At 50.4% G+C, this 15,246-nt stretch overlaps 1 protein-coding gene and 1 long non-coding RNA gene across 7 annotated transcripts in view; both read left to right on the top strand.

Annotated features, from left to right (window-relative positions):
• Positions 1-15,246, top strand: part of LOC105470810 (uncharacterized) — a 185,463-nt gene that overhangs the window by 2,909 nt on the left and 167,308 nt on the right. The window lies entirely within an intron of this gene.
• LOC105470811 (family with sequence similarity 43 member A) lies at positions 8,608-13,685 on the top strand. The gene has a single exon (XM_011723075.2). It carries the CDS (start codon positions 11,551-11,553, stop codon positions 12,820-12,822), a length of 1,272 nt encoding a protein of 423 aa, XP_011721377.2. The 5' UTR covers positions 8,608-11,550; the 3' UTR covers positions 12,823-13,685.

Here is a 15,246-nt window from a genome sequence, read left to right as displayed (position 1 = left end):
ATCCTCTGACAAGCTGGCTCCTGGAGGAGGCTGCATTGATTTGGAGATTGGCAGCCTGGCACCCAGCTTCTAAATAGTGACACAGGGAGTGTTCCCTATTCATGGGGTTGCATAACGCTTGATTTCTACCGCGTCTGAGCAAATGTAGTTACAAGCTCTGAAACCCACACCCAGCAACAAACGTTGGAGTTGCTTTCAGCTCTCCAGGTCCACACTGTTGTGCCTCTGGGCTCCACATCTGTCTGCGGAAGGAGAGGAAAGAGTGGGTTGGTTTCTGTTTTGTTTTTCCTTTCATACCTTGGCCAAAAATGAGTTGGTGGCAGAAAAGTTGTTCCAAGGCAAGCTTGCAGCCTGGTCTCTCCTCCTTTCCCATGTGATACACCACCTCCTTCTACAAGGACATTGAAACAGTTTGCATAAGGCTGAGAGTTGTGAAAATAGACGTCTGGCAGCCTCTGTAGAGCGTAATTGAATCAGTAGGGAAACCGCCTATGATTATCTGCCATTCTCAGTTTATCCCTATTGAAAATGGGTGGATTCTCGCATGAGTTTCATAATTCAGCAGATTTTTAAAAATCTTTTTAATTGACATATAATAATTGTATGTATGTATGAGGTGGTTTTGATACATGTATACATTGGGTAATAATCAAATCCGGGTATTCAGCATATCCATCACCTCATTTATCATTTCTTTGTGGTAAGAACATTCAAAACACTCTCTTGTAGTTACTTTGAAATATACAACACAATATTGTCAACCATAGTCATGCTGCTGTCAGTAGACATTTATTGGTGGTTATTATATGGATTAATTTGAGGCCCTGTGCTCAAATATTGATTTTCTTGCCTGTGCAAGGAAAAGTGACCTCTTGCTTTGGTGACACAGGCCCCAAGATCCTATGTATTTGAACCCACGAACTTTTTCTCAACTCGTGTTATGTATAGAATAGCTAGTGTCTTTTATTCAAAGATGACTTTGCAGTTACTTTCTCCCTCTTGACAGTCAAGTGAAAAAGGGTATTGTTATTTTACTGCACTTTTAGCTGTAGAAGTTGAGACTCAATACAGTTAAGTTAAGCAAAGTAAAATAAAGGAGGCTAAAAGTAGAATTAATAATCACCAACTCTAAAATCTGCACGTGGAAAGTCCTAGGTTTCTCCCATTCATTCATTCACTCACTCATTCATTTATTCATTCATTCACTCATTCACTCGTTCATTCGTTCACTCATTCATTCACTCATTCACTCATTCATTCACACATTCATCATTCATTTATTCATCACAGGACTCTGAGGATTCAGCACTGGACAAACTCCCTGCCCTGAAGAGCTTACACTTTACTGGTGATCAGCCTAATAGACTCAGCCAGGGTTAAAGAGCTTAAGTCAGGGAGCCATGAACCTGGCTCCCTGACTTGAGCCAGGTCATGGTACAGCCATGAAGGTGTACCACCGGGCAGACCTTACTCCATTAAGAGGGCCTCTGACCACCAGGATTTTACATTTTGTCTCTAAAAGTGGTCTGTCTCCTTAAATCACCATAATAAATATACTAATATATGCATGTAAACCTGGATGGTGATGGAATGCAAAACTATGTTGTATGAGGACAAGGTGATAGAAATGAGACTAGTCTAAGGAGGGAGACTCTGGGGGTATGTGGGAACCATTTCCATTTATGTGGAGGACTGTCATAGGGAAAGGAAAGAAGACTGTTCTGAGAAGACACAAGGCAAGAACAACCAGAACAAATGGGTAGAAATCACAGGGATACAATTTTAGGTTCAATTTGTTGGAAACTTCTTACAATCAGAGGGGCTCAAAGATATATTGGACAACTTAGTAAGGTAGTGAGCTCCCTGCCGCCAGAGGTACTTAAGCAAAAGCCAGATAATCAGGTGTCAGATGTTCTACGTCAGGTTCAAGCCTCAGAGTGGGTGTTGGAATAAAGAACTGCTAAAGTACTTAACAGACTCCTGACCCTGGTAGGTTGTCTTCCTCTTTATGCTATCTCTTGCCTCATTCCAGTATTTGAAATAGCAAGGGAACAGTGATGGTCTCAGAAAGGGTGCCTAGGTTGGCAAAAGCAGGGTGGTGGCTTCACCATGTAACATGAGAAAAAGAGTACATCTTGCCCTCACTGTCATGAGAGAGTTGAGGGTACCGCGAACCACCATTTAGCAAATTCAGCCATCATTAGTCACAGATACTACTAACACAAGTGGAAATGTTAAAAATAATCAGTTTGAAGGAAAGAGCCATGGTTTCTGCTTTAATCATGTAGGGGTAATGATTTCTCCTCCTTCCATCTTCAGAGGGGACAAACCAATATTGACTGGTCCCTGCCTTTGGTGGCACTGAGGAGAAGGCTCGCTTGTAAGGCTCATGGTTTCATCACTCTTGGCTTCCTTCTTGTGCCCTTGCATTTCTGCCTGGGCCTTGTCCAACGTTCCAAGCAGGCAGCCCATGAGAGGAGAGGCTCCAAGGCAAGGGGCATGGTGAGAACGTTTCTGGGAGCTTTGGTCACAGGGTGACCTCCAGAGTTCATAGACTTCTGACTTGTCTATTGGTCCTTTCTCACTCCTGCAATTTCCTGCCATGGGCTCTGTTTTGATCTTTTGTCTTTTATATTTATTTATTTTCAGAGAGCTTTGTTGGAAACATGGCTTCTGTTTTGAGTTAATGGTGTCCCTTAAAAAGACATGTTCAGGCCTGGTGGCTCATGCCTGTAATCCTAGCATTTTGGGAGGCTGAGGTGGGAGGATCACTGGAGCCCAGGAGTTTGAGACCAGCCTGGGCAACATAGCGAGACTCCATCTCTACAGAAAAGTAAAAAAAAAAAAAAAAGAAAGAAAAAATTAGCTGGGTGTGGTGGTGTGTACCTGTGTTTCCAGCTACTCAGGAGACTGAGGTGGGAGGATCACTTGAGCCCAGGAGGTTGAGGTTGTGGTGAGCTATGATAGCGCCACTGCACTCCAGCCTGGGCCACAGAGCGAGACCTAACCTCCAGTGCTTGTGGATGTGTCTTTCTTTGGAAAGAGGTCTTTTGAGATGAGGTTCCACTGTGTTGTGCAGGCTTGGTCTCAAACTCCTGGGCCCAAATGACCCTGCTGCCTGGGCCTCCTGAATACTGGGATTACAGGCATGAGCCGCTCATTGTACCAGGTTTGGAAAAGGGTGTTTGCAGATGTAACCAAGTGAAGAAGAACTCATACTGGATTAGATGGGCCCTAATCCAGTAACTTCTGTTTTAGAAAGAGAAACATGTGGCTGCATATGCAGAAGACAAAGGAGAGGCCAGAGGCAGAGATTGGAGCGATATGTCTAAAAAACAAGGAATGCCAAGGATGACAGGCAACCATCAGAAGCCAGTATGATGCAAGGAAGGATGCTGCCTCCTCCCAGCCTCCAAAACTGTGAGAGGATACATTGTTGTTGTTTTCAGCCCCCTCATTTATGGTAATCTGTTATGGCAGCTGTAGGAAATACCTATCGCTTTCCTGTGATCTTAGAAATGAACGAGAATTTGCTCAGCTCCCCAACAGGCAGAGAAGAGCAGCAGCGTGCTCCGGGACCCTCGGTGAGTCAGGGCTGGAGGGTGGGGGTCAGGATTCCTTCTTGGCCAATCTGGTATACCTGAGCCTTGGCTCTGATCATGGCATGTGCCTGCTCTAGTGCCTCCAGTGACTCACCACAGCTTATGAGATGCCTCTGCCTGCCATTCAGGGCCATCAGGAGTCAGGCCCTGGCCTGACCCAAACACAAAGAACATAGGCTTTGGAGATCTTGGGCAAATTTCTTAACTCCTCCAAGCCGTGGTCCTTTCCCCCGGAAAAATGAAGAGACTAGCACAGACCTGACAACACTCTTAGGAGCATGAAATCTTTGGACGGATCTGACTCAGCACAGTGTGTGACATGCAGTGGGAGCTCGGTACTTTTGCGTTCCCTCCTCTTGCCCGGTTGTTGGATGTTCGACACTAACTACCTTCTGCATGGGCCCTTTTCCTCCTCTGGACCACTCTCTCCTGCCTCTGTCTACAGCAGTCTGCCCATCCTTCCATGCTCAAAGTCCACTTCCTTCCTAAAGAGGGCCCTGGTCTGGGCACTGTTTGACTACAAGTTATTTCTCCTGCAGTGGGAAATGGGCTGCCAGACTTTCAGAGACCCAAGTGCCATCTCCACCACTACAGAGAGCTGTCTCACTGGTGGAGTCCCGTGACAGTCATGCTTGACTCTAACGTCTTTGGGGGCCGTGAGAGCCATTAGCAAAGTGCACTTTTCATTAAGGGGTCCAGCGAGTGGCCACTCAGTCAAGTCACAGGGGGAAGTATGTTTGGCTTTCTGCTCCTGTTCAGGTCATCAAATGAACCTATGAGCCCCAAAGCAGCTCTTCCTAGAGGGGGAGCAAACGAAGGATGTGCGTTCTACATATATATGTGTTTAGGAGCTTCTGGCTTAGCTGGGCCCGGTGGCTCAAGCCTGTAATCCCAGCACTTTGGGAGGCCGAGACGGGTGGATCACGAGGTCAGGAGATCGAGACCATCCTGGCTAACATTGTGAAACCCTGTGTCTGCTAAAAAAAATACAAAAAACTAGCTGGGCGAGGTGGTGGGCGCCTGTAGTCCCAGCTACTTGGGAGGCTGAGGCAGGAGGATGGCGTAAACCCGGGAGGCGGAGCTTGCAGTGAGCTGAGATCGGGCCACTGCACTCCAGCCTGGGCGACAGAGCGACACTCCGTCTCAAAAAAAAAAAAAAAAAAAAACCAACAACAAAAAAAACCCCAGAAGCTTCTGGCTTTACGTTTAGCCACAGGAAAGGGCCCTGGATTGAGATTCAGGCCACATGGGTCCTCATATTGGTGTGGCCACTAAATTACTGCATGGCCATGCACCTGTGCTGTCAGGGCCTCAGTTTCCTCATTTGTAAAGCCAGGGGAGGTTGACTAGATTATCTTGAAGGGCCTTCCAGACAAGGCTCTTCCAGTTCTGACAGTCTGTGCTCGTGACGGTCCCATGACTTTGAAAATAAACACATGGTTAATGTTCATTCTACAAACACTTGCCACACATTAGTTTGGTGACTGGCATTATGCTAGAAGTTGGGGATACAAAGTGTGAATAAAATACAGTCAACAGCCATAAGGAGCCTGTAGTCTATTGGGGGAGGCAGAGAGTTAAAGACGATATTACAGGCCGGGCGCAGTGGCTCGCGCCTGTGATCCCAGCATGTTGGGAGGCCAACGTGGGCAGATCACAAGGTCAGGAGTTTGAGACCAGCCTGGCCAACATGGTGAAACCTCGTCTCTACTAAAAAAATACAAAAATCAGCCAGATGTGCTAGTGCGTGCCTGTAATCCCAGCTACTCAGGAGGCTGAGGCAGGAGAATCACTTGAACCTAGGAGGCAGAGGTTGCAGTGGGCCGAGATTGTGCCATTGCACTCCAGCCTGGGCAACAGAGACTCTGTCTCCAAAAAAAGAAAAAAAAAAAATTAGCCGGGCATGGTGTTGGTTCCCTGTAATCCCAGCTACTCAAGAGGCTGAGGCAGGAGAATCACTTGAACCTGACAGGTAGAGGTTGTAGTGAGTCAAGATCATGCACTGCAGCCTGGGCAACAGAGCAAGACTTAAAAAAAGACAATATTATAACAAGGCAAGTGCAGAGGTAAGGGTACACACAAGGGAGTGTGGAGAGGCGATGAGTACGCCTAGGCGGTTTACCTGGAGAAAATGGTATCCAAGCTGGCTGTCTAAGAATGAGTAAGACTTGGCCGGGAGAAATGGCAGGAGGAGGTCACATCAGTAGATAGAGCCGCATAAGTCATGGCAGGAAGGGAAAAACCAGTCTCACCAGCATGGGGAGAAGCATAGGCTATTCTCTGTGGCTGGTTCATAAATTAGGAGTCCAGGAGAAAAGAATGAGGCTGGAGACATAGGCAGGTGCCAGACCTGAATGTTCTCACATTATACTGAGGAGAGGGAGTGTACCCTGTGGCTGATGCGAAGCCACTGTGAAGGTTGAAACGGGAAGAGGGAAAAGGTCAGATGTTGGTTTGGTTTGGTAAGTCCTGAAGGTGGCGTTGGAGGGGCAAGTTGAAGGGAGGAGAGGCTTCGGAGCCTGGAGGAGGAAGGCGGGCTGTGGTGTGGATGTGCTGTTTGTAGGTTGGCAGGGGCTGGAGGTTGCTCTAACTGCATCTTTGCGGGGGAAGCACCCGGTCAGTTCTGCTGAGCTCTGGGGGAGCAGGTGGCTTTGGGAAACTAGTGAGGATTTAGGGCACGTGTTGAAGAGAGTGGGAGAGGGAAGAGAGTCAGGACAAGGGAAAAGAAGGCTGGATGGGAGGTGTACTGCTGCTGGAACAAACTGCCACGAACGTAGTGGCCTCAATCAACACAAATTCGCAGCGCTGCAGGTTAGAAGCCCACCACGGGCCTCACTGCGCTAAAACCAAGGTGTCTGGTAGCCACCTTAAAGAAGCAAAAAAAAAAAATAGGTTTTTTTGGTTTTTTTTTTGAGACAGAGTCTCACTTTGTCGCTCAGGCGTGAGTGCAGTGGCACAATCTTGGCTCACTGCAACCTCTGCCTGCCGGGTTCAAGCAATTCTCCTGCCTCAGCCTCCCGAATAGATGGGATTATAGGCATGCACCACTATGCCTAGCTAATGTTTGTATTTTTAGTAGAGACGGGGTTTCACCATGTTGACCAGGCTAGAGAAATAGGTAAAATTAATCTTAATAATTTATTTAACTCAACATGGCCAAATACTATCATTCGATAATTAATTAATATAATATTATCAAGATATTTTGCATTCTTTTTGTTTTACTAAGTCCTGAAAATCCAGTGTGTAGTTCATACTTGTAGTGCATCTAAATTTGGGCCAGCTATGGTTTAAGTGTCAGCAGCAACCCGTGGCTGGTGACTGCGTACTGGGCCACACAGGCTGCCATGCTCTCCCCATCTCTTTGCAGGTTCATCTCATTCCTGTCTCTGCCCAGAGCCATCTTCCACTCCTAGCACTGCCTCCTTTTCTCCAGAGACTTTTCACTATCTGCTATTTCATTAGATTTTTGTTTACTGTCTGCCTGCCCGCCTCCACCAGAGGCTATAAATCCCATGCAGGCAAAGACCTCTCTCTCTGTCCTCTTTAGTGCTAGATCCCCAGCAACTATGTGACATTCACGGGAGACTCTCCACAAGTGTTTACTAGATGACATTGAAGATTCCAGATTCGTCCTGTGTTACCTCTGAAGTCAATGTCCACTGAGTGGGATGTTGGAGGAGGGGGAGAGAGGAAGGAGCATTATGTAAGACATAAGGTGGGAGGAAGCTGGCCCAAATCCTCTGTGAGATGAAAGGCTGACTCCTGGATGTCAAGTTTAGGGCTGGGACTCCTGATCGCAGCGTTTCCTTCCAGCTGTGACCCGGTTGTGTGTAGTTTCATCCACTGGCTTATCCGGTTTGATGAGAAACCATCCACCAAGCAGCATGTCTGCCTGCTACCAGTAGATGGGGCAGTGTCATTAAAAAAGCACGCTTTGCAGTTTCTCACCTGTTGCCCAGCTCCAGTTTGCTGACGTCTGTTCTGGAGTTGCCCCGTCTCAGATCTGTGATGTAGACTCCTACGTGGCGCTGCCAGCTCTCCCAGCTGAAGAAATGCAGCCTTATTTGTGATGTGTGTTTCAGGTGGGGTGGCCAGCTTCTTCATATGGTGAGGCGGGCCCTAGAGGCTGGCACAGGTCCAGGCCACAAGGGGACAGTGGGTTCTCCTCCAGGGCATGACTCACACCGGGGTGTTCACATTGGCCTAGAACCTTTCTGTTCTCCCAAGGTTGAAAACAAGCTTATTAGGAAGGCGGTCAAGGCGTGACATAGCCTCGCCAACAGGAGCAGCTCTGTGGGCCTGGGCCGCTGGGACTGGCACTCTGGCTGCTGCTGAAGAGCCCGCCCACCAGTGGACTCCTTCTCCCTGCCTCTGTGGGCCACTGGTGTCCATGCCACTGCATGAAGTGCAAAGTAGTGCCTCTCGCTGAGTCTGAGACCAGCCTTAGCTCCTGCTACTGCTCCCTCTTCCTCTTCCCCAAACCCTCTTGAGCCTTGGAACTTTGAGCCATTTGGAAATGATCACTGCTTGAACGTGATGTCTGCTTTTGTGGATCAAGATTATAGACCAACTAAAGGTCACTTAACACAGCCTCATTTGTTATGTTTTTACCAGAATTTCTTGTTCTTTAGAGTGTGTACTATCTCCTTCATTGCCACTACAAGGCAGTCCAGAAATTTAAGGATTAATATTGGCTTAAATGGCTTATTATAGTACTAACTACCTCATTCCAACAGCGTGTCTGGTATCCCTCCATTAACCCATCAGTGCAGCTGAGGAGTAAGGCATTATAGCTCTGGTTGAAGGACCCTGTGGGGCCACTTAGCCATGAAGAGGCCATTCCTTCCCTTGGAGTCTAAGAGAGCCAAAAAACACAATCAGGAAGCTTTCTTCTTTCATTGTTACAAGCTCCATCCTAATTACTACATGTTACTACATGTGTATGCTCCTTCTTTTCTTTTCCCTTCTCTTCTCTTTCTTTTCTTTTCTTTTCTTTCTCACTCTGTCGTCCAGGCTGGAGTGCGGTGGCGCGATCTCAGCTTATTGCAACCTCCGCCTCCCAGGTTCAAGGGATACTCCTGCCTCAACCTCCCAAGTAGCTGGAATTACAGGCATGCACTAACATGCCCGGCTAATTTTTGTATTTTTAGTAGAGATAGCGTTTTGCCATGTTGGCCAGGCTGCTCTTGAACTCCTGACCTCAAGTGATCCACCCACCTCGGCCTCCCAAAATGCTGGGATTACAGGCATGAGCCACCGTGCCTGGCCTTATGCATGCATTTTCATGCTTCTGTAATTTTGCTGCCCTCTATACCCAGAAAGTCCTTCAGTCTTTTCCTGTTTGGATAAATTCTGTTCATCTTTCAAAGGTCACCACCTCCATGAAGCCTTTTCTGATCTTCCTAGTCACAATGAATGCTTTCTTCCTCCAGCTTCTCATAGTGCTTTGAGTCTTTCTCATAGCGTTCAGCCCACTCTGTCTTCTTGTCCACATGCATATCTTGCTCATTAATTCTAGTTATTGAGTGCCTATTTGTACCACACTGGGGATACAGGGTACTTGCAGAGAACCCAAAGTCCAGTGGAAGCCCAGAGTTGGGTAGAGTTTACAACCTTCATTGAACTAGGAGGCAGGAATCCCGTCTGCTCCTAGCTCAGGGCCTGGCACCAAAAGGTAGTCAGAAAAGTAACTTAAATGGAAACTCAGCACCAGTGACTCTTGAGAAAACTCAGAGTTCAAAGGAAGGTCAAAAGTTGGCAAAGGTAGAGGATGGGCAGGGATCAGTTTTATTTTGTTGGAATATCCCAAGGGAATTTCCAGGAGTAGTTGCAGTGACTCTGGCATGAAGACGTGGCGTGGAAGCCAGAGACCTCAAAGATCCCCGGTGGACTGGGATGGTGGGAAGGGATCGCTGTCCTCCTCCAGGACCGGGCTGGGAGTTTGATGCAGGATCATTCGGACATTTATCCCACTCCAGCTATAAGTCTTTTTGCTTTGACTGACCATACTATAGAGGCAAGCGGGCTGTTTCAAGGGCCCAGAAACGAGTTACTGGCTAAGGGTCAAGCCGGTCAGAGGACAACTACACTGTCCAGTTGGCACATGATAAAAGCAATACTGATGCAATTATCACTCCCATTGGAGGGTGGCCAGGCATTATTTGTCACTCAAATAAAAAATAGCATTTGAATTTTTACTAGGAATTCTCATCCAAAATATGTCCATGATATAATGACACCACACAACCGGCTTGCCAAAGTAAACTAAGTCCTAACTACACACGAGCATTACTTAGAAATTGTGTGTATCTCAGAAAATTGCTCTACCCTCAGGCCCGACAGCAGGAGCGGGTCTTACTGGGGTTCGGATGGGGAAGCGCCTTATTCATTGATGATATTCTACAGTAGTCTCCCCAGTCATGTTACCACTCACCTCACTTTACACTGTCTGCTGCTTACCTGTGAATACGAGCTCAAGATAGTGAGAGATAAGCCTTGTGTTTTCTGTGCACCTCTCTTTTCTTTAATAGAACACAATTCTGAAAATAATATTAAACAGCACCCAGTCATTCTCAGAAAGCCGCCACACAAGGAAGAAACCACTATTTTCCCAGACTTTTTGCACAGGAAATTATAATCTGTAGTCTCATCTTCTGCCACCTCCCTCAGAAGTTTCGATCTAGACGTACATGTATTCAGCGAGTTGCAATTCAGCCTGGGGGTGGAGTGTCAGGATTCAAGTCTTTTTGCTGCGGGGTAACCCCAGGTCCCAGTGATTTCCGTAGACAAAAGAGGTGCTGGTAAATTTGGGATGTAATTGCCGGATTGGACCGGTCTCCCCGCTCCCTTGACCAATGGCTGTCACCCGGTCCCTTTAAGAGACCAGGAATCCGTCCGGCGTCTGAGCCCCAAACAGATCCTCTTCTCTGCTCCTCCCCTGTCCCCGCGCGGCGAATGGTTCGCGCCGGCCTATATTTACCCGAGATCTTCCTCCCGGACGGCAAGGATGTGAGGCAGGCGAGCCGGCCACCACCGCTCGCAGCACCGGAGAGGGCGCGCTGCAAAGGCGGGCAGCAGACCGTGGAGAGCCCAGGAGAGGAGCTGGACGCCGCTTCGAGGGAAGAAATGAGGTAGCGGTGGTCCCCGGACCCGGCCATGCTCGCCCCCTGCCCTCGGAGCCCAGCGCTGTCTCGGCCAAACCAGCCCGGACAGTGAGCGGGCCGAGCGCGAGTCCCCGGCAGAGCGAAGATGCAGTGAGTCCCTGCGGGACTGCTGCGCGGGGCCAGCCGCGGCCAGCCGGACCCAGCATCCGACAGCACTTTGGGCGAGCTGCTGATTCTGAGACCAGCCCAGCGGAGGGGCTCTCCGTCTCCAGCACCCCTCGGAGGTGGGGAGCACCGGCCCCTGGGCACAGTCACTGTAGAGTTTCCGCGGGTTTTGGCCCCAGTCCTGGGGGTTGTGTGTGTTAGGGGATCCTCTTCACGTTCGCCGAGGAGTTCCCGCATTATTCTCGCACCATCCCGGGTGCTGTTTACGGGGCTCTCTTTATTTATTTGCACGCGCGCTTCTAGCTTTTTTCCTGACATTTTCCACTCCACGCTCGTTCTCTCTACCTCGCATTTTGTTGCTTGCCTGAGACTCTTTGCCCTCGCCCTTGCCCAGGCTGGGGTAATTCTGTGTGCGCGTGTGTCCCTCCCCCCCTCAACCTTTTTTGCACACTCGAAGCTGAATATTTTCTTTTTTAGAAAATTTACCCCCACCCCCTGCGGGGTTCCTAAGCACTCTGTCTCCTCCCCTCCCCCCAACTCCCTACCACTGGGCCGCTCCCAGTAGTTTTATTCTTCGATCTTGCCCGGGCCGAGCCCGGCAGGGGCCGGTGGCTCAGCGGGCCTCGCACCCGGCGCTCCGCCGCCGCCGCCCAGCTGCGCCGGGGCGCCCTCCGGAGATGCTACCGTGGAAGAAGCACAAGTTCGAGCTGCTGGCCGAGGCGCCGCCGCGGCAGGCGTCCAAGCCCAAGGGCTACGCTGTGAGCCTGCACTACTCGGCGCTCAGCTCTTTGGCGCGGGCGTGCCCCGAAGGCGCGCTTAGCCGGGTGGGCAGCATGTTCCGCTCCAAGCGCAAGAAGCTGCACATCACCAGCGAGGACCCAACTTACACCGTGCTCTACCTGGGTAATGCCACAACCATCCAGGCGCGCGGCGACGGCTGCACCGACCTTGCTGTGGGCAAGATCTGGAGCAAGAGCGAGGCAGGCCGTCAGGGCACCAAGATGAAGCTGACAGTGAGTGCGCAGGGTATCCGCATGGTGCACGCCGAGGAGCGCGCGCTGCGCCGCCCGGGCCACCTCTACCTGCTACACCGCGTCACCTACTGCGTGGCGGACGCGCGGCTGCCCAAGGTCTTCGCCTGGGTGTACCGGCACGAGCTGAAGCACAAGGCCGTGATGCTGCGCTGCCACGCCGTGCTGGTGTCCAAGCCCGAAAAGGCGCAGGCTATGGCCCTGCTGCTCTACCAGACGTCGGCCAACGCGCTGGCGGAATTTAAACGCCTCAAGCGGCGGGACGACGCGCGTCACCAGCAGCAGGAGCTGGTGGGCGCACACACCATCCCGCTAGTACCGCTGCGCAAGCTGCTCCTGCACGGACCCTGCTGCTATAAACCGCCAGTGGAGCGCAGCCGCAGTGCGCCCAAGCTCGGCTCCATCACCGAGGACCTGCTCGGGGAACAACAGGAGCAGGAGCTGCAGGAGGAAGAAGAGGAAGAGGAGCACCCCGAGGGCTGCCCGGAGGAAGAGGAGAACCATGCGGCAGAGGGAGATCCAGCAGAGGAGGCCGAGGCGCAGCGGGCGCTGGTGGTCGCCATGCACTTTGAGTGCGGGGACTTGTTGGACACTCTGGAGAATGGCCGTGGGGAGGCGCTAGGGGGCGGCGGGGGCTCCCTGGGCCCGGGGGCCGGGCCGCCGCCTCTGCTGCTGGGCAGTGCCTCCGACATGAAGGCTGAGCTGTCGCAACTTATTAGCGACCTGGGCGAGCTCAGCTTCGGCAACGACGTGCGCACCCTGCAGGCCGACTTGCGGGTGACGCGCCTGCTGTCGGGCGACAGCACGGGCAGCGAGAGCTCCATCGAGGGCGGGGGCCCTGACGCCACCTCCGCCACCGCCGGGGACTCGTCCGGCCAGGCCGACGGCGCCAGTGCAGACGAGCCCCACTCGGGCTGAGCTCCGCGCGTCGCCGGCGCTCCAACGTGGCTACCCATCCGTGGTCCCGACAACCTCCCTGTCCCTTGCCCGCCCCAGGAAAGGGAAAATGGGGCATTTGGGGCCCATACCTACACTTGGAGCCCAGGCCCGGCGTTCTCCCTGACCGCTTCCCCCTACCTCCCCGCCCCCGCTCGCGCCCCAGCACTTCTGGCTCTATTGCGCGTGGGGATGCGGGGAGATGTGAGAGGGGAAAGCCCCGCTAGGAGGGAGAGAGAGGCAGCCCTCTGGGGTACGGGTGAAGGAAGGCTGGCTGAAGTTGCTGGTCTCAGGCCGTAGGTGCCTGGCCAGTTTCCTGTTTGTGGGGCACTGGGGCCTGAGGAGGAGGGGTTCACTTCCTCCTCCTACCCCCTGGGAGAGGCCCTGCGCTGTCACTGACATCTCATTTTTAAAAAACTGCTCTCAAGGTGTTTGAGGCTTTATGCAACCCTTTAGCCCTCGGTTCTTTTTGGTGTAAGAACTCCGGCTGTTTACCTCAGACTCAGACCCCTGAAATTTTGCCAAATTCCTCACATAACTGGGGGGTGGGGGGAGATGAAGGAGAATTGCATTTTGTTTACAGTTAAAGACATCTAATATCTTAAAAAGGAGTTTTCCTTTAGAAACACACACACGCCCTTCCTCTTGCTGAAACGATCTCACTCCATGATACTGTGTAAAATATTTTTGCACTGTTGTGAAGTATTTTTGACTTTTTTCTGTACATAACTGTGTTCTCAGAGCTGAATGTTTATATCTTTTGCTGTGCAAAAGAAACATGTAAAATGTTGTTCAGTTGTATATACAGAAATGTGTATAAAACATTTTGTTATTTTTTAAAAGTAGCACTGTTCTGGTTCTGCTTGCACGCCAGCGGGGAGAGAATAAAGAGGAAAATTTAACAGAACAGGTGAGCGTCTGGAACTGCTGCGTTGGGGTGGAGAGGCTGTGTCCTACCCTGGGATGGTGTCATAGGACAGTCTTTGGCCTTTCTTGTGCTTGGAGAGAATTAGGAAAGGAAGGTCCACTTTATGCGCCATCTGGGGCCTTCCTGGACCTCCACAACTCCGGGTGCTGGGTCTGGGACCAGCCTTTTCATGTATTATCCTGTATTTTTCACTAATTTAAGTTTTGGGAGTGTGGTCTTTTTCTGGTCTTTTGGAGAGGCCAGAGTGAGCTCCATATCACACTCTCAGACCTGTGAGATTATTTTTGGAGGAGTGACTTCCAGGTCTGCCGAGATTTTACCACCTCCTTCTGTGGGCCATGCTAGTAATCAAGCGTAAGGAGACTACCTTATCTTTTCCATTACAAACAGCTCAGGGAGCTTTAAAGATGAACTAGAAACCTAAAGAGGAGTTCTCTGAGGAGTGGGGCCATCTCTGTTTTTCCTGGGAGGAAAACCAAGTAGAGAGAAAAGTTGACAAGTTCCGATCCTGGTGTGAGTGAGTCATGGTGCAGGTGGGCGGGTGGCTGGGCAGGCTGCAGAGCCCATTTCCTTCCCTTCTACAACCCAGCGTGACCCGGTGGGGGGATAGCGCGAAGGTCGAGGTGGAGAGGAGCTGTTAGAGCGCGGTCTGGGTGTGCATGTTTCAGCGCTTTCATGCTTTCTGTGTGTTTGTTTCTGTTGTAAACTCCAAACAGATGTCTCTAGTTTGGCTACACCCGATCAGCTGGAAGTTGTAATAAGATGCTGCCAAAACTGTGCCTTCTGCAAATTATATTTTCCTTTTGCCCCTTCGGGCCTCTCTTCCTGTGTTGCAGAAATGGATCTCACTCCTGGCCTTCCCTGGTGTCCTGAGGCCACTTTGCTTTGTTTTCATCATAAATATGTTCCAAGCAGCTAGACCTAGAAATCCTAAGGAGTCTGGAATTCACTGAACCATAGAGGAAAGTGGGGTGAAAGATTTTTTTCCTAATTAACGGGAATGGTTCAGGCATAGAACTATCTTTAAGAAAGAAAAGCAAAGGGGGCTAGTGGAAAAAAAAATATATATATATATCTTTTTTTTTTCTTTTTGAGACAGAGTTTCGCTCTTGTCACCCAGGCTGGAGTTTGGTGGCGCGATCTCAGCTCACCGTAACCTCTACCTCCTGGGTTCAAGCAATTCTCCTGTAGCTGGGGTTACAGGCATGCGCCACCATGCCTGGCTAATCTTGTATTTTTAGTAGAGACTGGGTTTCTCCATGTTGGTCAGGCTGGTCTCGAACTCCCGACCTCAGATGATCTGCCCACCTCAGCCTCCCAAAGTGCTGGGATTACAGGCGTCAGCCACTGCACCCGGCTGAGTGGAAAACATTACAAACATTACAAAAAAAAAAAAATTCAGTCTCTTCTTAAGGGCATTAGACAAGGTCCAGGCCTTTGAATCTATTGTATTTTGGCTTGGTTGTGAGCCCCGATCC

The sequence above is a fragment of the Macaca nemestrina genome, chromosome 2 (assembly GCF_043159975.1).
Source record: "Macaca nemestrina isolate mMacNem1 chromosome 2, mMacNem.hap1, whole genome shotgun sequence".
NCBI lineage: Eukaryota > Metazoa > Chordata > Mammalia > Primates > Cercopithecidae > Macaca > Macaca nemestrina.
Note: the sequence above shows the minus strand (reverse complement) of the source record. Positions and strands in the feature narration are given on the sequence as shown.